The sequence below is a fragment of the Hemicordylus capensis genome, unplaced genomic scaffold (genome assembly GCF_027244095.1).
Source record: "Hemicordylus capensis ecotype Gifberg unplaced genomic scaffold, rHemCap1.1.pri scaffold_27, whole genome shotgun sequence".
Lineage (NCBI taxonomy): Eukaryota > Metazoa > Chordata > Lepidosauria > Squamata > Cordylidae > Hemicordylus > Hemicordylus capensis.
The window spans coordinates 144,819-171,150 of NW_026513637.1; the positions used below are offsets into that span (position 1 = coordinate 144,819).

The window sequence follows — 26,332 nt, forward strand, 5'->3', positions numbered from 1 at the left end:
TAGGTGAGGGCACCAGCAGCCAGAGGCGTAACTAGGAAAAACGGCGCCCAGGGCAAGCACTGAAATTGCGCCCCCCCCCAACCAGCATACATCTGACTGACACACATGTTTCAGAAAACTTTTATTTACAAAATTTAAAAAATTACAAAAATTATCAAAAATTTCAAAATGCGATAACCAAAAATGCGATAAATAACCAAAAATCCAACAAATAACCAAAAATCCAATAAATAAACCTAAAATAAATAACCTAAAATCATAACTTGGCCCTCCTTGCTTTCATAGATGCAAATTGGTCTATAATGCCATCAAAGTCAGTTGTCTGTTTCCTCTCTCTCTCTCAACAGCTTAATTCTTGAAAGACCATCTGCTTGGTTTTCACTGCCACTCTTCATGGCAGAAACCTTCCCTTTCCCTTAAGGCTTCCCTACATATTCAAAATGAGCAGTAAACTCATGCTACATGTTCAGCTTTAGTGAGTGCAATATTCCTAAGATGTCTTTAGAAAGACAGTGGCACTATATCTTATCCCCAGATCACCAAGTAGATGCTTCAGGGAATAATCCCAGAGTACTGCTGTAAAAGATAGCACAGTTCTTCCTATTAGTAAAACTGCTGTTCGCCTTCCTTTTAGTTTAGAAAATAGCTGTATGAATACTCTAGTGCTGGAAGAAATAGGTTATGTAGTCTTCCCAAACCTATAAGGTAGCAGACTTTACTAGACAAGATCAGAACACTGCAGTGAAATTTGACTAGATTTCCCCCAAGCCTTGCCAGTAGTCCTTAAAAAAAAACACACAACCCTAAATTATCTAATTTGTACAACAGGGAAACATAAAACATGGTTTAACATGTTCTTAAAATGTCACATAATAGCCAAAGGGGGATGCAGGTTGTGATGAGAATTGTGTTGTGTGACCCCCTTGCTTCCCCAATGCCTAGGCTATTATATGACATTTTAAAAATATTTTAGAATACAAGTAATATCCAACAGGCACCCATGAAATTTGCACAGCAACATTATACATTATAATCACAAAACCAATGTATTCTTATTTTGGAGAAGCAGCAATTTTTTCATGTGACAAAATAGTGCCATTTGAGTGCTGGGAAAAGGTGATCTCCCCACACAACAGAACTTTAGCATTGAGGGAAGATATGTAGCTTATGTACTATGGATCAGAAACAATTGCACATTTATAATGCAAAAACAAATGATCATGTGCAAAGGTCCTTTTGTCTAGTACTGTGAACCTACTCTACTTAATGGATAACATTTACAAAGACATCTGGTACCCAACACTAAACATTTGTACTGATATACCTGCCCCCAAATGATGATGCATGTCCTTACAATGCTACCACACAATCATGCTAGGATACTAATGTTCTGATGTGACTACTGATATACTACTCCCCATTCTCAGCACTTGCATGCAGGCAAAGCAGATTTTAGGATTAGGTACTAAACTCCTTTGAAATCTAGTAAGACTTGAATCCTGATCTTCAAAGCATTGCCTTGGTTCAGACCCCTTTAATATGTATGTAGTTTGCACAAGCAGAACTGTTTTACGGTCTAGCTCTGGATTCCTAAGTCTCCACCTTGCTGCATGTAAGTGAAAAATAGTATGGAGCAATCCTTTCACCTGTGATTGCGTAAAAGGCACAATAAGCAGGTTTATCACTTTTAAAAAGCTGTTTACAAATTCTTCTGGAAGACAAGATTTTTTTTAGGTTCCTATGTTATGTACACCATGTACATCAGCCGTGGGTGAGCAGGGGCCAGGGCAGGGTTCCTCGTCCTCCTTCCACCCGTCCCGGGGGCTTAGTCCTCCTTCCACCTGCCCTGCAGGCGCCTGCGTGCGCAATTGAGAAGCGACGCCGGGCGGCATGCCTCAGCGTCGCTCCAGATGTAGCCGCTGCCGCTGCCGGGGAGGGTGGAAGGAGGATGAAGCCGCCGCCCGCCGCTGCTGGGGCAGGTGGAAGGAGACGAGGAACCCTGCCCTGCCCCTGGCCCCTGTGGCTCAAGCTCACACCCAAACACCCACCCCACCGCAGTGAAGGGCAGCAAGGGGGACGGGGGCGAGGTGAGGGGAGGGGAGGCCCGCGGCGGCGGCTGAATGTTTAGGGGTCGTTCGACCAGAAGGAGAGGAGGAAGAGAGAGCGGCCGTGCTGCTCTCTGTCCGCAGCCCACAGCATTGTAATAAAAGTAATAAAAAAAGTTTTAAAACACACAGACACCTGATCCTCCCTTTAAAACTTTATTGATGGTGTGCAATAAATCTCAGTTTGGGGTGGCTTTTGGGGGGGGAACTCCTCGGGGGGCTATTTTCCTGCCATAGCTACTGCATGCCAGCCTAGGAATGGATTTATCTACTGCATTGCTTTTCGCTCCAGAAGATTTTTTTCACCCCCTTGAGAGAATAGCTGCCTGCCTGTGCCTGATGTGTCTGTCTGTGCCAGCCACCAGTGCCACCTGCCCCAGCCCCTGTGGCCAGTGGCTACCTGGTCCCTCCCCCACAGATTTTCAAGGCTTTTTCAAGGCTACCCCAGTAGCATATGAGATTTTCAATGACAAACCATGAATTCACTCTCATATGCTACCAGAGAATCTACACTCAAAACATCTCAGAAACAACAGAATCCAGTGGTTGGCACCCTATGTGCTCTACTCCACCACTCACTCTAGGCCACCCCAGCGCCCCCCCAAGTTCAGTTATGGAGCTGCTGAAACCTCCATAATTCCCTATGGGGAATAACCTTAAAGACACATAAACTCCATTAAATCTTTAAAAATCAGCCCTCTGCCCAATCCCTTTGAAATAATTCTGGCAGCTTCCTTGCCCCCACTGAGCACTACCACCCACCCAACTCTGGTCTGGGCCACCCCTTTCCCCCAACTATTACGCCCCTGCCAGCAGCAAGCTCATCCTTGGACACGGCTGAGGTTGGTGTTGGGGGTAGGTGCATGTGCATCTGTGTTGCTTCAGTCACAGTCCTTCCATGGGTAGGAAAGCAAAGCAAAGTGCCATAAAAACATTAAAGAAACAAGTGCAATCCACATTACAAAATGGAGATGCATGAAGAATCAACTCATCAGCATCAGCATCATATATCACATCCATCATTTTCATTTCAGAATTTAGTCAATGGAATCAATTCTTTCATATCAGCATTCATCTTCCAAAACCCTCCCTCCTGCCTGCCCGCCCCCACCACAGCCTCTGATGTATGCGTGGTGGTGCTGAGCCATGGTGGTGCCATGTGTGAAATATAACATCCAAAGGTTCCTGTGCCTGCAAACACAGCAGCCTGCCTCTGTGATGGATGGTGTGTCGCTTCTGCCTTCCAGTCCTCAGGTCTGGGCATGCGGGTTCTCCTACAAAAGGGAGAGATCCACAGATGTATGCTGCTGAGAGTAACTACAACTCCCATTGTTCCTAGTCTCGATGGTGGCTAGCGATTGCAACAGCGGGGAATGGAAGTTGTAGTCTCTCTCAGCAACATCTGGAAAGACCTCCCTGATGCAAGGAGCACTCACTTGTCCTAGCCCTGAGTGCCAGCACAGCAGCAGTTCCCCATCTCACCATTCTCGGGCTGGCAGTGAGGCAGTGCCTGTGTGCGTATCTGGATGTGTCAGCAGCAGTAAGGGGCAGAGACTGTGACACATCTTGGTTGGGCTGAGCTGCTGTGGTGTGGGAGGCTCTGCATAGGGGGTGAGATGAGTCACACCATCCATGGCCAGCTCGGGGTAGCCCAGCAGGGGGAGGCTGGCCTTCAAAAAGACCAGCTGCTTGGCCAACTCAGCATCCAGACATGAGCGTAGAGGGGTCACCACATCTCAGGCCATGGAGAACAACCTTTCACTCAAGACACTGTTTGGCGGGCATGAGAGGAACTGACCAGCAATGGTTGCCAAGTCCAGCCAGACATGGCAATGCGTTGCCCAGAACGGGCATGGCTCATTCTCCCGGCCTTCCACTGGCTCTTGCAGGTGCGGCAGAAGAGACTGCTCAGCACAGCTGCAGGATGTGGTAGACTCCTGTCCCCCTGGCAAGGCACCAAGGAAGCCCTCTGTGAACCACCGTGTGGTGGAATGGGAAAGTGGCACTGGGGGTGGAGTGTGCACTGCTAGGCTGCACACCAGCCCCCCCCTCCTGGTCATCATCTGTACCTAGCCTCTTCTCCTCTGCATGCATAACATGCTCGACCAGGAGGTCCCTCCATCTGGGTACCTTGTCAGGGGTGACAGCTCTGCCCTTCATCCTTGGGTTGCAGATGCATGCTGAGAGATGCCATGCAGATGCACCCAAGGGTGTCGTGAGCCGTTCCAGTACCCCTGTCCTCTGCCGACCTGCCAGGATGACTGCGTCCACAGTTGTCAGAGTGGCCAGGAGATCACCCATGATCTTGTCGAAGAGAAGACCGGTGGGCAAAGCCCGGCTCATTGTAGTTGCCTCAGTACACAAGCTGTTTGTGGCAGCATAGAATGGCTCGAGTACTAAGACCACGTGGGAATTGAGCTTCTAGTCCACACAGGTTGCACACATCCAAGCCACTATGCCTTGCCAGGCTGTGGATGGTTCCCTCTTGCTCCCACAGGTGCTGGAGCGAGAGAAAGGTGGAGTTCCACCGGGTAGGAACATCCTGAGGGATCAGGTGTTCAGGCAGGCCCAGCTCAACCTGCCTCACCTTGAGCAGGCACCTTGACTTTTCGCTCCAGTGGAAATGGCCAGCAATCTTGCAGTACTGGTCCACAAGAGTGGTCATGGAAGCAGTATGATCTGGGGTGGGAGCTAAAGCTAACCTCTGCTGGAGCTTAGAATTGACTCCTTAAGTCCAAGCGCATCCTGCACCACCAACTTCAAAGTGTGTGAAACACAAGCAATGTGCACAAACTGAACCTGCCTGCCTGCCTATTAATGTTGGCTGCATTATCGGTGGCTAACCCACGTCCCCACCTGTCGGTCCCCGAATGATTTTTGGAAGAGTACCCAAATGATTTGGAGGAGTACCCAAATGATGGTACCTGAATGATTTTTGGAGGAGAGAGCTAGTATGAAGGATTGAAGCAACTTAGGGTGTGATTTGAACACAGTGACATATAGAACTAACATATGTCCTGCCTGAGAGTTCTTTCCCCTTTATTGTGTGGATATTACAAATGGTACTGAAGTGAACTTAATAATGTATATTAGGATATATTTGAGACATATTTGAAGTACACCTAAAATTACACATTTGTTTTTGAGCTCTTATGTAGGATTAATCTTTAATTAGATTCCTGTATTTGTTATCCATAACATTGAAATTCATTTGGAAGAGAACTGTTCAGCACCTTGCTGGTGAAGTCTGCTGCTGTGGTTCCTATTGTAAACTGGTTATTCGGTTGGATAGAACAAGGCATTTAAAATTCTTTGAATTCATTTTCAGTTTGGCCAGAATCATGGATGACCTGTGATCATTCTAGATTGTCTCAGCCCACCAGCTTAACATATAAGTTAATATATTATATCTCTCATTTAATGTTGATGGGATGGAAAAGGCTAGAAGATCCATGATTTGTTTAGGAAACTTCCTTTGTTGAGTATTGGAGAATAACATACTACAAAACATACTTTATTAAATATATACGTTACAAGACATAGTTATCCCACTTATTGAAAGTTTTAATAAATTTCATTTCTTATGATTATTTATACAGGCCTTAATTCAGAAGTAGGACAAAATTAGAGCAAGGGGACTTATATTCCCCTCCCTATAGAATACAGAATCTTATCAATAATACCCAATATCATTTTTTTGTGTCTGTGATGTTCAAACCACAGAGAACTGGAGATGCTTTGCCCTGAGTTTGAAATAATTGTATCATATCTACTTTATATATCATAGTTGGGTTGGCTCTCTCCTTCTCAAATCATTTGGTGGGATGATCAATCACGTTGGGACAGACTTTTTCTTTTCTAATTTCCCGTAGTGGAGTTCAAGATTCTTTACTGATTGCTATTGATGTCTGATGCCTAGTTTAGGACCCTTTAGATTCAACTAACACTACTGCATTTTTTCTTCATTTTGGTTTTGAAAGATAGACATTGTATGTAAACTTGTATGGTCTTGTTGAAGTCTCAGAGATGTAACCTTTCTGTTTCCACTTGGAATACTAATCAAAGCATTTTAAAAAAAAAGAAGTTGTGCCCCTGGTCCCATGTGTACATGCATGCAAGTTTATAGTTCTGGTGAGGGTTTTTTCCTTCACATTACATTTTAAGGGCAACTTGTAAAGTCCAGTCTTCTCTGTCCTGAGTATGTGCTGTACAGCAATGATAACTTCCTTTCCATGCTAACTTTGGAAGGCATTTATTTTATTTTTGCATTTATATCTTCCTCCAGGGAGCCCAAAGCAGTGTACTTACTGTAGTTACATTTCTTGTCATAACAAGCCTGTGAGGTAGGTTAGGCTGAGAGATAAATGACTTCCCCAGAGTCACCCAGCAAGTTTTGTGGCCGTATGGGGTTTGGACATGTCATGACTGTTCTGCAGCAAAGACATGAAGGGGAGGAGAAGGAGAGGAAGGCAGGGCTGCGCGGGGTGTGTGTGGTGCATTTCCAAATCTTGTCCCCAGGCCCACTCCAATCTTTCTATTTCCCTGATTCTGGTAGTTGTTGCTGATTTCTACCCTATGTTTCTTTTTAGTCCCTTTGGGACCGGGATCAGGATCCCCACCCACCTACCCATCATTGTTGTTCAATATAAATTTTACTGGAAAGTGATATTCGGTATAAATATTTGGAGGAGGAGGAGATGTAGCAGGAGGCTGCTCTTAAGACCGCTGTACATTTCCCCACTCCCTCAATGCACCTGTGCAGGAGAGGTGATTTTTGCTGATCTTCCTTGCTGCTTATAGTGTTCTGTACTGTCTAAAAACATGTCCCTGACCCTGAGAGTCCTACAGCTGTCCTTTTTGGAAGGCAGAGTGCACTTACAGAGGTAGGAAAAATCAGTGAAAGTTGCTGCCCCCCAGCACAACTCATGCATGCTGAAGAAGTGGGACACCTCTGGCTGTGAGGATGCAGCCTCTCGATGCGTCCTTGCTTCCTTAGTCATGATGCCAACCATCATGACAGGAGCAAAGGGCAAAAAATTGCATAAGCCAAGAGCTTAGAAATCAAAGGAAAAGGAAGGGCACCTGTTTTAAAAGGTTACTTGATTATGAAGGCTGCATCCGCTTAGGCTATCAGAGGATGCTTTGGGGAGATGTTAATTTTACCCCCAGTAGGTAAACAGCATAGCACTAGGGAAGAGCACACACTCCAGTTACAAAGTAGTTAGCATTTAGAGAAAACACATGGAGTTTCTTGTAGAACTAAATACTAATATTTATTGGTTAAGTACACTTGGATAGGAAAGATCTTATCCTAATCTAAAGGACTACATTCTGAATAGGTAAAGAGGGAGAGAGATGTTTCCATTTGCTCTCTAAGAGGAAAGGAAGGATTGTGGGGCTCAACAGGAAATATCTGAAGAGTAATATCAGGGGTCATAGAGATAGAGACAGGTAGAACAGTTAGGGAGACTCTTACTCACTATCTTTACTCCCAGTGCCCCTAGTGGTCATTAGGATAGTTGGTGCAAAAGGTTGATGCACTGGAACACCGTCTCCAAACAGATGCAATAGGAGTGATGTCCTCTCCAGTTTGTTGGCTTGTTTGGATGAGTTAATTCTGTTTCTGCATCACAATCGACACTGTCTGGGCTGGCTTGGGCAGAATAAATTCCAATATGAAGTCCGCGACTGAAGCTGGCAAATAAGAGAGAGGAATGTAGAGGAACTTTGCATCCCAGCCTGCTATGTAGCGAATACATGGGCGGCTGGATGTCAGGGCATGTTCGATGCAGTCGGTGACCAGGCAGAGGTTCTTGTTGCCTATTTCTATGGCAAATTGTAATAAGTTGCAATCTATGTGTGAGAAATATGAAGCAAAGGAAAAGTTAAGTCCGCAACAATAGAGGTGATATGCTGACATTTTTGGTAGCTGAAGGTATATAATAATTACTGCTTGTGGAAGTCCTCAACAAAGGGGAGGCAGGCACCTAGAACAATCCTCAATGCCTGAGAACTGAGACTCAGTCAACTTTGTGGCCTTCATATTTGTAGACACACAACCCCCCAACAGAATTACTAGAAAATGACTTGTCCTTTTTACTCACAGCTCTTAAAGTATTGCTCTCCATAGGATTCCTTGATTTCAGAAGGGAGCCTGCTCCACACATCCCGTAAGTCTTCTATTGCATCATCAAAAATAGGTGTAAAGAAAGTCCCAGGCTCAACAATGCTGACTTTGACACCAAAAGGATGGATCTCTCGCCTGAATTATAACCAAAATATCATGGCATGGCACTTCTGACAGAGCCACTATATGTGCTCCTGAGAGTCATTGCTCAGGACTGTTCTGCCCTTCTGGGTGGACCCGCCCTCCCAATAGCCACAATTTCCCTTGGTTTTTGAGGCCTAAATCAAGATGAGTAGGATGGAGTGCTTGACAGCAGCAATGTGTCCCACAGAGATGTGGATGCATGGAGGGCATAAACAGTGTTCTCTCTAAGATGTACACATGTGCGTGCACTCACAATTTTTTAAATGTCAGTTCAGTTAATTTTAAATCCAGCTCAGATTGAACCAGGAATGCCCCATTCTGAATGTATACACTGCCTTGACAATGCTGCCCAAAACAAAACCATTTGCGCACACAGATGGGGGGAAAAATTAGAGGGAACACTGGTTGTAAGCAAACACAATTGTGACATGGCACAGAACCACTACTGATCGTGTCACTTGTCTATAAAGTGACCTCTAAGGACCAGCCACTCATAACACAATGGGTGGGACCTTGAGCGCCATGAAGGAAGAAGAGAAGACTTTTTTTTTGTTGGTTGGAGGTTGGCTGTGCTTGCAACAGGAGGGGTAGCCGTGGAGGTGGCTACTGAAAGGAACAGCAGATCCTTAAGAGACAAGATTGCAGGATACGTGAAGCTCATCATGTGAGTGGTGAGTTTCCAAGGAAAAGGGGTTTTAGTCTAGGGAACAGTTTGCTAGTTAGTTCGCGTCAGGAACGTTTCCCCTTTTGTGTGCTTTGCAAATCCTTATGAATGTTCTATTGTGTTTTATCTGCAACGTTAGAAACACTGAGCCTGTGCCCAACTATCCATCCAGGGCATTGCAGAAGTCTCTGTAACCTTTAAAGGGGCTTTTAAAGGTTCCTATATCCCTGTTCCATGCAACTGGGGTGCTTTTTGAAGTATTCTTCAAAACTACTGAGTATTTCTTTTTACCTGCCCTAAAAGGTGAGAGAGCCTCAGAAGGAAACTGTCTAGTATTTCTGAATAAAGTTTTCCTCCCCCCCCCCAATTTTGATAAGCCTCTGAGTGGATTTTTAACCGAAGAAAAGAGGGCTGAAAAGGTGTTTACTCTGGTGCAACACACATGTCTCAATTTTGTTTGCTCAGCAACTCTACCAAGGCTTTCTTACCATGCATAAGCTACACATGGAAGGTTTTTATACTTTCTCTTTAGTCTATAGAAAGAGAGTCTCCCTGGACATTCACCCAAATTCAAGGGGAGTTAAGCTCTGTAATTAGGGCATGGTGGAAGCGATTAAGCTACTGAAGAAACAGTTTAAGTTTAAAGGAACAGCCTTTGTGGGTGAAAGCAAGAGAGAGAAGGATTCAGCATTTTTCTCCCCCTCATGTGAGCTTGCTTTGAGACAAAGGTTGGGTTAAATCTGCTACACATGGTATGTACAACACTCTATTGGAAGGTGCACATTGAATGCTGGGAAGCATAGTCCTTCCCAGCATTTTCCCCATCGAGCTTTATTGAGGAGATTTCACTCCTCAGTGCTCCATTTGTGCCTTCAAAGATGGTGCTGGGGCTTGACAGGGCTCAGTGTAATTTTAGGCTGCTTCACACAATCCACAATAGGGTAGGAGACACACCCTACCCAAGCTCATGAGCTGTGCTCATTGTCTGTGAGTAAAAAGCAAGTTAGGAGGAAGTGCTCATCTCAAAGCAGCAACTGGGCCAGAAGGCTCCATCCTACCCAGCAGTGGTATCCAAGAGCTCTTCAGCAAGGTAGGATGAAAAACCCTCCAATCCATCTTCTGCTTAGCAGATTACCATTCCTTTCCCTCCTACCTTGTTTTTATTCACAGATAATGGGAAAACAGGAGCATTCACAGTCCCCAAACTTGTATACCCCTGCTAACTTGGCAACAAGGCACCTTTTTAACATGGCAATTCTCTATATTTCTCTCCCAGCACAATAACTCCAGTGACTGTTGCTGGTGTTTATCTTTATGTTTTTCTTTTTAGATTGTGAGCCCTTTGGGGACAGGCATCCATCTTATTTATTTATTATTTCTGTGTGTAAACTGCCCTGAGCCATTTTTGGAAGGGTGGTATAGAAACTGAATAAATAAAATAAATAAAAATTTTCCTACCCTATTTATAATTGTACCTTATTAACTGTCTGCTCCTGGTACTGGGGACAGCAAAACACTGTCTGGAGTTTAGCACAGTGGGAAATGGTTCTCACACTGGAGATTTCTTGCCAAGGTGCCACCCACTTGAAAAATATGGAAGATCACTGACCTAGAGAGTTTTCCCCACTGTAAAAACAAAGACTCCCCAGCCTAAACTAGGAGTTAGGACAGACAACATCTCTCCCTCTTTCACAACACTAGAACTAGGGATCATGCCATGAAACTGAATGTCGGGAAATTTAGGAGAGACCACATGAAGTACTTTTTCACATAGCACATAATTAACCTATGGAATTCCCTGCCACAAGATATGGTGATGGCCACTAGCTTGGATGGCTTCAAAAGGGGCTTAGACAAAGTGATGGAGGACAGGTCTATCACTGGCCACTAGTCTGGTGGCTTTAGACCACCTCTAGGCTCAGAGGCAATATGGCGCTAAATACCAGTTGCAGGGGAGTAACAGCAGGAAAGAGGGCAAGCCCTCACCCCCTGCCTGTGGGCTTTTTGGAAGCATCTGTTGGGCCACTGTGTGAAAAAGGATGCTGGACTAGATAGGTCTTGAGCCTGATTCAGCAGGGTGGTTCTTATGGACCAACACAGTCCTATATAACTCCCCAAATGCAACCTTAAATTTATGTGCTATATTTTGCCAGACAACTGTGGTGTGAACTTCATGGCTGAATAGGGTTTTGTGAATAAATAGACTAAATTTAGTTAAGGATGTTTTTTAAAATATAAATTAGTTGAAAAGTGGCCCTGCTAGTTTTAGTCAACGGGATCTTCTTATCACAGAAGTCAAGTGAAGTTTTCCTGTCAGCATTCTGAGAATGGGGGATGGGCAAGAGGACACTGAGGTAATTTTGAGAGCTGAGGTTGTTACCCGCTGCCTGACAGAAGAGAGAGGATGGGTCACGGAGGGGAAGAAAAGGGTGTTGCAGTCCTGTGCAGGCTTACTCAGAAATGAGCCCTTGTGAACAGAGATGGACGTGTGTGTGTGTGTCTTTGTATTGTGCATGCTTCTGGTTTGTATATTTGTGTGTGTGTGCACATGTGAGTATATGTCTGTCTGTGTTGTGCAAGTGTGTGTTTGCTTATGTGTGTGTATGCTTGTGTCTGGGTTGCGTGTATGTACATATGTAGTTGGGGGTGTGTGCGTTTTCCATTTGTGTGTATGTGGTTGTTTCTATGTACACATGAGTATCTGCATTTGTGAGTTCATACATATGCATGTTCATTTGCTTGTGTGCACATGTGCATTTGTATGCACACATGCTCTTGAGCATTTGCATATATGCACGTGTGTGTGTCTGTGTGTATGCACTTGGGATTGCATATTAGCTCATGTGTTTGCTTGTGAGTACATTGGGTTTGTGTGCCTGTACAGTGTGCTTGTGCATGGGTGCACATGTTTGGGTTGTGTACATGTGCATGGGTTTTGGTAGTGGCGCAAAACTATATATGGTGCTATATGGTGCGCAATTGGGCCCTTATTCCAACCTTGCCCAGATAGAGATGATACAATCTAAGTTTCAAAGATCAACTATGCAAGTCCCAAAATGCATCTCCAATAGAGCATTATGATTGGAATTGGGAGTCACGCAAGTGGAAACCTCCAGTGTGGATAACCACCCTTAACTATTGGCTGAAGGTGGTATTCTCACCAATGGTTCTGGCCCCACTGATGCTCGAAGACAGTTTTCAGACGCAGTGGAAGTCAGCTGTTAAAGAAAAGCTTGTCGCTTGTGGCTTTTCTCCTGAAGTGCTGCAATCAATGGGCCATGAGCAAGCGAAACAGGATGTTAAACAAAGTCTCTTGGACATGGAATGGCATCAGGAGGTAAGCAAGGCACCTTAAATTATGGAGACGTGCCTTAAATTATGCCTTAAATTAACCTAGACATGACTTAAATTATGGAGACATGCCTTTAGCACTAAGCCAGCTGATAACCGTCATGCCCTAATAGTCTCTAAATATCGTAGAGTATTTGAGCTGGCCCACTTTGATGTGTTGCCCTCAGCAGTGCTGTATGGCAGATATAGTGGGACTCCCAACTCTGCATGATACTGCCCTTGTAGTACACAGGCCATAGAGGATGTGGGTCATGTTTTATTATATTGTAATTTTTACAGGGATTCATGTAAATCATTAATTTTACCTCTGATTAAGGATTTACAGGGCAGAGGAGATGAAGCATATGTTTTATTTCTTTTATCAGATCACCAAACCCATGTTACTCACAACATGGCTAAATTTTGTTTAATAGCAATGAATATACGTCAGCAACTAATGACCACTGTAGTGGAATAATTTATCATGCCACTGTATATTCGTAAAGCTATATTGTTGCTATGCTCTATGTGTGTGATATTATGTTTTTCTGCTTGCTTCTGTACTGGTCAAAGACTGCAGTAAGGTTTATCTATCTATTCCAGTCCTGGAGTAAAGGAAGGGCTAACAAACAGCCAGCAGCAGGAGGACTGAAAGCAGATTGCATTTGCCTCTTTGTAAATAGTATCTGTTTCATTAAACCATTAAGATCCCTGATTCTACTTCACTGTCTTGTCCTTACATACCACAACTCTTTCCCCTAGATTGTACAGGTATGTGTGTGTTCATGCAGTTGTGTTATATATGTGTCTTGGTGTGTGCGTGTTTCTGTGATGTTTGTGGTTCATCTGTGTTTCTGTTTGTGCAGAGGTGTAGCAAGGTTGGAGTGGGCCCAGAGACAAGATTTTAAAATGCACCCCCCCACTGAAGCTCAATTCTTGAATTAAATAAATCTTAAATGAGGCTGAATAGTGGTAACAAAAAGCATATATATATATATATATATATATATATATATATATATATATATATATGTTTTTGCATATGTATACACACACACACACACATATACATACATACATACATACATACATATAGTATATATAGGGGTGTGTGTGTGTGTGTGTGTGTGTGTGTGTGCGTGTGCGTGTATAATATGCTTTTATAGGTGTATATATATGCATATGTGCCACAATAGAACATCATCCTAAATTATGTTTTAAAAGGTTTTGTAAATTGTGGATGATGCAAGTCATTTAATGATACTAGAGAAAGACATGCTGTTCTGGTAGCTCCAGGTCTTAACACCCACATCAATTTCAGAGGATGAAGACAACTGAAGGAAGCCCGGGCAGGTGTGCAGCTGGGGGAGTCAGTCATGTGACTTGCCTCTGGGGGCCCCCCAAGGCAGTGAGTCCCCAGACAACTGTCTCCCCTTGTCATATTGTAGTTACACCCCTGTGTTTGTGTGTGTTTGCACGCAGATTTGTGTGTGCTGCATGCATGTTGTGTTATCCAAGCCTGAACCTTGTACATCAGTCATTTTCACCACATTTGGAGAAAGAGATAACAAAAAACACTGGATAAAGTTTGAGCAAAAACAGATGAACTTGTCAATTTTTAGCACTTTAAAACTTTCTGTACCTGTGGCAATTTTCAGTGAATCACTTTTAAATCACCACATGTGTAGACCTTATCTAGTCGATCAGGCATGGCAAGTTTCAAGTTACTAACAACTTTGTTATATTTATAAGCAATACAAACTTTGAGGCTTATAATGGCAGAACCTTTTTTTTTTTTTTTTTTGCTGTTTGCCTTAACCAAAGGGGCACTCTTGTGCCCTTCTAATTTCATGGGTTCTGGAATCTGGTTTGTGGAAACCAGAATTGATGCATACTAGGAAGTCTAAGAAAAGAGGCATAGGAGTTAGTGCTGTAAGTAATGAAGGTGAGAAAACAGTCCTGTAAGTTCTAATTCTGTCCTTGACAGCAGTCACCTTTCCACTACCTGTTATTCAGCCCGGTTACTCTGTCTTTAGCTGGAGAACCACTCTCATGCCACTTAATCAAGCAAAAGAGGAAAGCTGCAGAGCTGCTATTGTACCTCAGACTGTCTGAGAAGGATTCTATGCCATATTTGGATGGACAATAACCTCCAGCGTAGATTGAAACTCTTCCCGCCATACTGCTGATGTTGACTATCCTCCCTCTGGCTCTTCTCACCAGGGCCATCATGTGCAGCATCACATCGATCGTCCCAAGCAGGTTGACATTTATTACCTTTGCAAAGTCATCCTTCGTCAGCCATTCAGTGGGAGCCAATAGATCAAGTATACCTGCATTGTTTACCAAGCCCCAGAGCCCTGTATGAGGAGAGAATATACATATTAAAAACTATCCCTATCATTCCAACTCTTTAACTATCTTAAAAATGGAATATATACATCTATTGTAGCTTTTATGTAGCTGTTGTACTTTATATAAATGTTGATACATCTTCTAGAATATAAAAAACTCTGTATTAAGTGCAAAGTTGAGTCACACATTCACTGATGTACCAGAAAGAATGGCAATTGTAAGGCACCCAACCTTAACATCTACTGTATACTGTGTAAGCAGTAAACATGTTCCTCCACATTCTCATATATTGTTCTCACCTAATGCACCCACTTCTTAATTTCCTTAATTACCTTAACTTCACATGCTAGCAAAATAATGCTCGGGATTATCCAACACAGATTAGAGCCCTACGTGGAAAGGGAGATGCCGGATCGGCAAAGGAGTAAGATAAGGCTGTATACTTTCTCCTTCTTTATTCAATTTATTTGCTGAAGATATACTGAGATAAGCTGGACTGGAAGAAGATGAACATGGTTTTAAAGTTGGAGGAAGAAACATCAATAACCTGCGCTACGCCAATGACACCTCATTGATAGCTGAGAATATGGATGATCTGCAAGCTCTAGTAGTGAAAGTCAAGGAGCACAGTGAAAAAATGGGACTACCTAAAAAAGACTAAACTAATGACAATGGGTACAGCAACCTGCCTCAGAATTGGCAATGAAGTCACTGAAGTGGTGGATAGCTTCTGCATTTTAGGATTGACCATCAACAGTAAAGGATCTAGCAGTCAAGAAATATGCCACAGACTTGCACTTGGTAGGGTTGCAATGAAGGCCTTGGAAAAGATATTTAGATGCTGTGACATGTCTATACTTACAAAGATTAGAATCGTTTGGACAATGGTTTTCTCTGTGACACTCTATGGATGAGAATGCTGCACTTTGAAGAGGCAAGCTAGAAAAAGTATTGACACTTTTGAACTTTGGTGCTGGAGAAGACTTTTGAGGATACCATGGACTTTTAATGATACCATGGAAAACAAACAAATGGACCATAGAACAAATCAGTCCAGAATTTTCACTCGAGGTGCAAATGATCAGGCTCAAACTATCATACTTTGGACAGATTATGTGAAAACCAGCTACCTTGTGAATTCCATGATGCAGGAGAAAGTTGAAGGAAAGAGAAGAAGAGGACCACCAGCAGCAAGGTGGATGGACTTAGTGGTGAATGAATGCACCACTAAGTAGGCTTGTGCATTTTGATGGCAATTTTGGATGATTTATCTACAAATCGAAACCAGAATTAGACCTCCGATAATTTTCGTTTAAAAACTGAAATGACCTCCTCTCGGATCCGAGTTTTGTTAACTTCGGAAAATGCTTTGGTGCTCCATCAGCACTGCGTTGCAAATTGTCCTTTTTGTCTCTCCACACAGACTCCAGCAGCAACTGACTGAGTGTTTGTCAGAAGGATTAGCATAGCAGAAGATAAGATATGCAAAAAGGGACACAGCTTCTGAAGACATTTAGTTAAGAGAAATGAGCTGTATTGTGATGCAATTGTGTGCTGAGAATGAAATGATTAAGCTGAGAGCAGCCAATTCATTGTCAACTCTAACAATATCCGGAGCTTCCCACTCTGTTTCGGGGGCTGCTGGGAGCACCTGGAGGAGAGACTTCTGACAGCTTTGTCCCCCCTTTTCTTCCTCTTCATTATTTTGTGTGTAATGATTAAGATTCCACATGCCCTGTCCTGTTTGCATTTAAAATATTTAAGCCCTTGCAGAAAACAAAACAAAATGCCAGCAAGGACACTGCAAGTCTCTTTCAAGGTATATGGGAGGCATAAGCTATTATGCTTGGTTAAAGCAAAAAGCATACACTTGCTATTAACACACTGGGAAGTATATAAGTGGAATATGGGGAGGGGGAGGCTTTGAGAGGTAATATGATACAGGAAAACATCCCGACTGACAGATTTTTAAACTTCAGATTTGTATTGGAAAGGAAACTAGTTGGAGTATAGACACAGCTGCCTTTATTGAATTGATGGCTCTATTTCCCATTTCCAGAAAGAGAGAACTGAGTTTGCACCAGGGATATATATGCTGGTGTAGGGCACCATTTTATCCTTACTGCTGCATGTGTGGGTGAAGAGAGAGCTCCATTCATTGCCTGTTCCATCATCCTTTGCAGATTTGGGGCAGAAAAGGGTCTGCTGGGGCAGAACAGTGGGTTGGGTGGAAGTGCCCCAAGGAGTGCCTGCCACAACCCAGACTCCCATGGAATTGGCTGCTTTCTTAGGAATTGTAAAAGTTGGAGTGCCTTTGGGGCAGAAAGGGGTCTGCTGGGGCAGACCAGTGGGTTGGGTGGAAGTGCCCCAAGGGGTGCCTGCCACAACCCAGACTCCCATGGAATTGGCCTAAGGGCTACTTTCTTAGGAATTGTCAATGTTGGAGTGTCTTTGGGGCAGAAAAGGGTCTGCTGGGGCAGAACAGTGGGTTGGGTGGAAGTGCCCCAAGGGGTGCCTGCCACAACCCAGATTCCAAAGGAATAGGGCAAAGGGCTGATTTTTTGTGATTTGGGGAAGTTTGAGTGTCTTTAAGCTTTTCCCGCAGAGGGAATAATGATGGTTTCAGCAGCCCCATAACTGCACTTGAGCGGCACTGGTGTCATGCTGAGTGAGTGTTGGTGTAGTGCACAGAGAGTGTCAATCACCCCGCTGGATTGCTAACCAATTGGGGTACTGGGCTTTGTTGTTTCTGAGGTGTTGAGTTTAGATTCTCTGGTAGCAAATGAGATTTTTAAAATGAAAAACCATGAATCCACTCTCATATGCTACCAGAGAATCTACACTCAGAACACCTCTAGAACAACAAAACCCTGTACTTCATGGGTTAGCAACCCATGTGGGTGGTTGGCACCCTATGTGCACTACACAGCCCCTTGCTCTGGGCCACCCCAGTTCCCCCCAAGTGGAGTTACAGGACTGCTGAAACCTCCATTATACCCTATGAGGAAAATCTGAAAGACGTGTAATTCCATTAATTCTTTAAAAATCAGCCCTTTGCCAAATTCCTCTGAAAAAATTGTGGTAGCTTCCTTGCACCAACTGGGCACTACTACCAACCACACTCCACTATGGTCACCCCCACCCCCATGTGAAGCTATACTTTTCCTGAAATCTCCATTATACCCAATGAGGAAAACCTGAAAGATGCGCAAACTGCAAAAAATCACCAAAAATCAGCTGTTTGCCCAATTCCTTTGAAATTTTTGTGGTAGCTTCCACTCATTGGGCACTACAATCCCCACCCATTCTTTTGGCCATATAACCCATTTTTAATCCAAATTAATTCGGATTTGAATTCGGATTAATTCGGATAAAATACAAAACTCGGGTGATTTGGAAGGCTTAATTTTGGACTAAATACAAAATGGGGTTGATTCAGATTTGGTACAAATCAAAACAGAAAAAATACAAAATGCACAACCCTACCACTAAGAGACATTAAAGGCCAAATTGAAGACAGATCATCCTGGAGATAATCTATCTATGTGGTCACTAACAGTCAACACCAACTTGATGGCACTTAACCAATCAATCACATGCACTCACAATTTCCTTATCTTTTGCATGTTGCAGATGACTATATAGCTGAGGTGGTGGTATCCTAATTAACAGGGAAATATAGTTAGATGCTCAGCTTTTTATTCTGTTCACCATTCTCTTGCAAATATTCATTTTTATAGATTTTATAGATTTTTACCTCTAAAATCAGAAAAGCAAGTATTCACACATTATGCAGAACACAAGACTTGCCAACCTGTTTGCTCTGTTCGAAACATTCTAAATATTTGGCTTATTCATCTTAAATAGAGTTCACCTCCTGATGTAAGAAGTGAGAACTGAACAGCATTGACTTGTTGCACCGCAGTAACCCCTTTTGGCCACTAGAAGCATGATGATTTGATAGGTCTCTCTCGGTCAGTTAGAATTGGTCAGTTGTTGAAGGCTTGTGCCTGTTTGATTATGTTGTTCAATCTCTCTCTCTCTCTCTCTCTCTCAGTATGTGAAGTTTTAGTTTCTTAATAATGCACACACCCCCCGCCCCCCTTTGAACACTACTGTCTTCGTATAATCTCTTGGGCTAAACACTGCTATGTGAGGACTTAAATGTTTCTCTTCACACCCCTCAACATAAGTAAGGAGCTTGCTTCCTCCTTTTTGTTACCAATTTGTGCCCCATAGTGATCATAGAAATACTTGCCCCCCTTTCCACCTGCCTCAGTCTTGTATCCCTCTCTACATCCGTCATCTCTTAACATTGCCACTTACTCTCAAAACCAATATGTAGCCTGTTAGTACTAACAAATGCAATTTCTTCAATCCCAATGGAGACATAGGGAAAACAGGGAATTGGTGTGCACACTGCAAACGATTCAGACTCCTGCACTTTAGCTATTCTTTATCAGTTTGATCTGCAGCGATATGCAGATTTTCTTTTCATGCCATGTGAAGCTCCAGTTTCCAGTTTCTTCTGTCAAGCAGTTGTTCAGGTCACCAGAAGAACCAGGGTAATATCATCTGGTCAGCTGGTAATCCTGACTGCTCCCCAGAACATTGGAAGCTGCATGTCTTGCCTCATCCAGGTACAACATAGATACCTGATGAGAGAAGAAGAGAGAGTCAGTCACCTTTGTTCCCCACGCATCCTTTCACCCACTCGGTTGCTGCAGCCACACTCTCCGTGCTGGTGATATCCAGGATGGTGGTTCTCAGGCGCTCCGAGGTGGCCTTCTGCAGCTGCTCTGCTCCCTTCTCAGTAAAACAAGCTGCCAATACCCTCATGCCCTTCGCATCCAGCTGCCTGGCAAGCAGGTTTCCAAAGCCAGAGTCACAACCAGTGATGAAAATGTGTTTCTCTGTCAGGGTGTCCACAGTCTGTCTCTGCCGGTACCATCGGTGAAGGACGTAAATCCCCATCAGGGCAGCCAGGTACAGCCACATGGCTAAAAGCTTCAAAGAAGGAAGGAACCAAGTGGAATATCTGGAGTGGTTATGATTTCCTCAAGTCCCCGTTTCTTGTAAGCTGAGCAGAGCAGGATCCAATGACTAAGAACAGTAGCAGATGAAGTCAAGGTAACAGGACCTTTATCGCAGCCTCCTCCCTACTCTCCAAAGCTGCTTGAGAGGCAAAAGAGATGTTGTTTGAAGAACAGCTGACAGACTGGTGAGTCTTGCCTCTGGGGAACTAAGACACCTCGTGCTGGTTGCTGTGAAGATCAGCAACCATGTTCCAGAAGGGATGTTGCCTAAGGCCCAGGGTGTAGCAGCAGGGCAATTGAAGGCTGGAAACAAAGGACTCTACCAGCCTGGCCCTTACTTTCCACAGTTGCTTTTTGATTTAGCAGACTTTGCCTGGGGTACAGATGACAGTCAGCTTCCTGCAGAGGCATAACTAGGGAAAACTGCGCCCGTGGCAAGCACTGAAATTGCGCCCCCCGCCCCCCCAACATACATCTGACTGACACATGTCTTTTTTCCTCACAACAACCCTGTGAAGTTGGCTTGTATCTCAAACATCAGAATTATGATGCAATGAATGATGATACATCCTACATTACACTTAGGTTTTTCCTCACAACAACCCTGTGAAGTTGGCTTGTATCTAACATCAGAATTATGATGCAATGAATGATGATACATCCTACATTATTACACTTAGGTTTTTCCTCACAACAACCCTGTGAGTGACTGTATGTATTTTAAAAAAACAAAACCCAAGGAATCCAGAGTAATTTGAGGAGAAGGGACTAGGGTGATAGTGCTAAAGACTCCTTATTCTCCCGTTGTTAAAGAAAGACTCCCCTTTTCCAAAACCACGCGCTATACACCAGAAAAGGTTTCAAATGGAGGGGGAAAGCAGCGGGATTGGAATGGGGTGGGGGCGGCACGAAGGGGTTGGGTTGATGCTTGTACTCGTAGTCATGTAGACAAGGCTGAGAGATGCAGGCAGGAAGGAAGGAGAAGTGGCAGGGCGGGCGGGCGGGGAATCGGGGATTGGATTGTTGATATGAATAAGATGAGGCATGGCAAGTCAAGTGAAGACACGACACGACAGAGAAGAACACACACCTTGTTGTGACCACACCACGCCGGCTTTAATTATGAGTCTCGAGGTCTGGTTCCTCCACCCGGCCGCCGCCGATTCCGAATCCTTTCTTGGGTGTCCGTGTGTCCTCCTGCCTGTGCGCGCCTGCAGCCCCAGCCCGCCCCCGCAACTCACGTGCAGAAGGCGAGCCGAGCTGGGAGTATGGACGGGACTCATGCATGCGCAACGCGACTCGGCACACCAGCCAAGTCGCGCGTGCGTGCGTGCCTGACTAGAGACATGGCAAGCCACTAGAGGGCCTCTTTCTGACTTTCTGGCTGGCGATTGGTGAAGTTCCGGGACCGTGGTCGAAGCAAGGCAAGCAGCAGGAAACTAGGCGCCCGCGAATTTGGCCTGATCACATTTCTGTCCAACCGTGGGAGGCTTAGACACAGGCCCATAAGGAAGATATCTTAATTGGAGCATTGTGTGGGATTCAGAATCCACCTTCTATGAAAGCATTCATGGGTTCATGCTAAGATCAAGGCCTAAATCGTAGCACGCAAACAGATTCATGTCAAGCATCAAGCCAGTCCAATATGGCTAACCTATCTATGCACTTATTCAATATAAAATAAAATCTTACAACCCTTACCCAGAGGTGCTACTTACTAGTTAATTTTGGAGCCTGGACCTAAAGGCCTTTGGAGCAGTGTTCCCTCTAAGGCGTGTGCACATGCGCACGCTCACATGTTTTTTGATCCCACTCAGGTTGAATCAGGAATGCCCCATTCTGAATGTATGTGCACACACACTGCCTTGATACTGCTGCCCAGAACACAATTCATTCCGCACACAGTTGAAAAAATCCACTCTCATTTCCTACCATAGAATCAACTCCCAGAAGAACACCTCAGAAACAACAAAACCCAGTGCCCCATGGGCTTGTTGTTTGGGGGGTGGTTGGCACCCTATGTGCACAACATCACAACCTGCTCTGGGCCACCCTGGAGTCACATGGAGTTATTGGGCTGCAGAGATCCCCTAATAATCCACATTAATTCACCCTTCACCAATTTATTTGAAATCTGGGTGGTAGCTGGCACCCATTGGGGCACCACTACTCGACCAACTCTTCTGCCCCCGGAACCCCTCTTCTGCCCAGAATCTGCCCCAAAGACATGCCAACTAAAAAAAATTGCTAAAAACCACCCTTTTGCCTAATCACTCTGAAATCTTTTTGGTAGCTCCCACCCATTGGGGCACTACCACCCGAACCACTGTGGCAATCCTAGGAGGCACCCACCACAGGCCAAAATGGATGATCTCTGTCCCCATTGTCCCATAGGGTGGATGCAGCACTCATCAACAACAGCAACAGAGCTTTGCAAAGAGCAAGGCTTCCAAAGGTCACACACACCACATCTGCTGTGTCACCCACCACATCCACTTTTCCCCACAATCCTCAACAGAAATGCAATTGATCTACACAACAATGTGAAGCAAAAACTAAATGAAGTGCCCCATGCACAACAACATCAAATGCCCTCCCTCCCCCAAACATTTCATCAACAAGCAACAGACACAGCTACATCTGTGGCACCTGACCATAAGCGGGTTAAGTAAGGGAGGGATTTGGGGGGAGGAAAAAAAACATGTAGACAGACACACAGCACACTACACACAGAAAGCATCCACACACAGAGACAGTGCTAGGCATCCATTCACACAGACAGACAGACAGACAGACACACAACAGGAAGAGACAGACTGAGCCTGCACCACACACACACACACAGACCCAATTCCCCCCCTGCACAGTTATTAATCAATATGTTGTGTTGGCAGCCAGTTCATTGCTATTCTGATGGTTTTGGGTTTTTTGCCATCAGCCAACATCAACAGTGACCACAATCAAGATGAACATAAGATGATAATAATTCATTCGTTTCATTAGAAAAAATCATCCAATCATTTTCTCCATGTAAACCAAGCCCCCCACACATGATTTCTGGCAACATTTTCAATAAAATCAATTCATTTGGCATTCATCATTTTGTTCTCCCTTTGTCACCTTTTTTTCTTTCTTTTGCATAATTTTGAGGCTTGATTTTAACATGGGGTTTTTAAAGAAAAATTTATTTACATGTTTATTTACATACAGTATTTACATATCTACACTGCATTTTAGAACGTATACCTGCCGCTGCCGCTAAGTCTAGTACTCTGTGGGCTGTGCTACTTTGGGGGTGTGTGCCGTGCCCACGCCAGGTCCCCAAATGCTGACAGGTGGATAGATAAAGGGCCTGTGCTGGTCAGCATTGGGTTTCTTTTTAGGTGGGCGTGGGCATTGTAAACATCTGGCCATTCGCAGCACTACAACTACTACTACAACTGCATCACTGTGTGGGCACACTACACGCTGCGACTGGCTGGCACGGCTCAGCATCTGTCAGGTCAGCTCAGCTAGAGGTGGAAGGGGGGAGGGTAGGGATAAGCAGAGAGGTCGAGCCAGGCAGGTGACCAACCATGGGGCAACCCACGGTAATCACTCGCCCGGCTCAAACTCCAGCTTGGGGTAGCCCAACAGGGGGAGGTTCACCTTAAGGAAGACCAGCTGCTCCACCAGACCAGGGTCCAAGTGGGAGCGAGAGGGTGTCACCACGTCCCCGGCACGTGAAAACACCCGCTCGCTCTGGACACTGGTTGGGGGGCAGGAGAGGAGGCGCACAGCCACCACCGCCAGGTCCGGCCAGACTTGGCGGCGGCTCGCCCAGAACTGTGCGCAGTCCACGCCGTCTCCCTCCACAGGCTCCTCCAAGTACTGCGCAACGCATTGCTCAGCACTGGAGGGGGGCCTTGCAGGTCGAGCCTCCCGCATACCAGGCATGGCGCCATAGCAGAACTGCTGAAACCACTGGGCGGATCTCGAGTCGGTAGCAAGTGGCTGCTGCGATGGCGCCGCCTGGGATGCCGCGCTGCTGGACTGGGAAGAGGAAGGGGAAGGGGAAGCTGATGCCGGCTGGCCGCCCATGCTGCTGCTGGGTGCGGGTTGGGCCGCGAGGGCTGCCCCCGCACCACTACCAACACCCTGGTCTCTGCGGGCCCTAGCGGCCTCCTCCTCCCTAACCTTCTCGACCAGGATGCCCCTCCACCTGGGCAATTCGTCGGCACTCACGGCATTGCCCTTGAGGGCTGGGTGACAGAGACAAGCGAGGACATACTCCTCCCTGTCTCCCAGCACATCAACGAGCCGCTTGTCAACCCCAGACCTCAGCCTCCCAGCCAGAGCACGACCCTCTGGCATGGTCAGAGAGATATGGAGTCCACCCATCAGCTTCTCGAGACCAACAGCTGTGGGCAGCGCCTGGCTCAAGGGAGTGGTGTCGCCACACAAGCCCTTCGTGGCAAGCTGGAAGGGCTCGAGTGCCGACACCGCCTCGGACATCTGCTTCCACTCTGCGTTCGAGAAGTCGCAGACATCCAAGGACTCATCCCTCGCCAGGGCGACAAGGGCTCTCTCCTGCTCCAACAGGTGCTGGAACAGGAGAAAGGTGGAGTTCCACCGCGTCTCCACATCCGTAGGGATGAGATGTCGAGGAAGGCCAAGGTCATCCTGCTTCTGGCGAAGCAGTCTCCTGGACTTCTCGCTGCGGTGGAAGTGGGCGGCCAGCTTGCGAGACTTATCCACAAGCGTGGCCATGGCAGCAACAGCAGCTGGGATGGGGCGGGCCCCCTTCTCCTGGGACGCCTTCAGCTCCTTAAGGCCAAGGGCGTCCCTGACGGTCAGCTGGAGCGTGTGTGCCATACACCGTATGTTCACACAGTCCATGACTGTCTCGACAGCGGCGGTAACGTTGGCTCCATTGTCGGTGACAATGAAGCCGCAGGAGAGGTGTGGACACCCGCCAATCCACTCCTCTATCTGGCGGTCGAGTACGGCCCCCACCTCCTCCGCGGTGTGCCTCATGTCCATCGTCTCCACGTGCAGGACGGCCCACCTGTGCCGTAGTGCAGCGGGAGCCGCGCCGGACCCGGAAGCATCGCCCGCGGAGGTCCCCTCACTCTCCGGTCCCCACCAGTGGGCAGTGAGGGCCAGGAAAGAAGCGTGCATCCCACTGACACTGGTCCAGAGGTCAGTCGTGAAATGCACGCTTGTCCCGGCCGGAGCTGCACGCAGCTTGGCCGACACGAGCTCCCTGCACCGGCGGTACAAGGAGGGGACCACGTTCCAGCTGAACGTGGTCCTTGAGGGGATGACGTATTTGGGAGCCAGGTACTGGAGAATCCGGCGGAAGCCGTTGTTCTCGACCACCTGAAACGGCTGGTCATCGGTGGAAATCATCTCCCCTATGAGGTGGGTGAGGTGATGATGGTCCACGCAAACAATACACTGGCTGCCAGAGGACTGCGTCCACCGCTGGACGGGCAGTGTAGCCTGCCTGCTGGCTGGCACACTGCCGCTGCCCGCCCTAGTGGCAGATGCACAAGGCGCACTAGCGCTGCCAGCCTGTCCCCTGAGACCTGGGTGGTGACGCTCTAGGTGTCTCCACATAGGCGTCGTACCCAGGTGCGCAGGGTCCCTTCCACGGCTGACAAGCATCCTGCAGTGGACACAGCGGGCGTGGAATGGGGCATCTTGAGGGACCTCAAAATGCACCCATGCACCACTGCCCTTGGCCTCCTGCGCCCTGGGCGCCATCCTAGGCCCTTTCTCGCGGGGTGGCTGCAGTCCTGGGGGGGGGGCGGCCGCCGCTGCCTGCCCACTGCTGCCACCCAACCCGCCCCTTCCGCCCTCCACAGCGGAGAAAGGGCCCAGCTCAACTGGCATTGGAGAGGCAGGCCTCTCCTCCACCACCTCGCCAGACCGCTCCCCACCAGAGTGTCGGGCTTCACGAGGGGGGGGGGGGCCACTGAGCGGCGAAAGGATAGGGGGAAGGGGCCCCAGAGGGAGGGAGAACCTGGCTGCATTGCTGCCAGCCGCACGGTCCTCACCGCCCTCTACCTGCTCTTCCAACTCCACAGTCTCCTCCACCACAACAACTGGCGGTACCTCAGCAGCACCTGGTGCCGCCGGCGAGGAGGGACCCGCCACAGCCCTAACGGTGCCTCTGCCTCTGCCGCGATTGGCGGCAGCAGGCGTGGGGAACTGAATCCTGCGCACCAAAGATGGGGCCGGAGCGAAGAATTCTCCAATGGGGAGAACTGGGATGTCCTCAGGCTCCCCACGTCCTCTCCCTCCCCGTGCCGCAGGCGCACCCTGCACCTGGCCTCTCCCACCTCTGCCTGCCAGCCTTGAGCAAGCCCTGCCCGCCACACGGCGCTCAGACATGCTGCTAGGTCAGAAGGAGGGAGACTTTAGGAGGAAGGCCAGACAGGGTCAAAAAAATAATTTGGAGGGGCTTACTTAGGGGCCAAAAAAAAGGCAGCTGATTTGGAGACGGTGGGGGGGGAAGTTTGTTTTAAAAAAAGGAAGCCAATTGGGGGGAAAGGAAGACTTTTTGATATGGGGGGGGAAAGCCAAT

General features: G+C 46.5%; 1 protein-coding gene across 1 annotated transcript; it reads right to left on the bottom strand.

Moving 5' to 3' along the window:
• Window positions 1-7,716: 7,716 nt before the first annotated feature.
• LOC128339160 (17-beta-hydroxysteroid dehydrogenase type 6-like) lies at window positions 7,717-19,723 on the bottom strand. The gene is made up of 4 exons (XM_053282719.1): window positions 19,411-19,723; window positions 14,472-14,730; window positions 8,210-8,367; window positions 7,717-7,958 (listed from the first exon to the last, which is right to left on the bottom strand). The coding sequence occupies exons 1-4, from the start codon at window positions 19,721-19,723 to the stop codon at window positions 7,717-7,719; spliced, it is 972 nt and encodes a 323-aa protein (XP_053138694.1).
• Window positions 19,724-26,332: the final 6,609 nt, after the last annotated feature.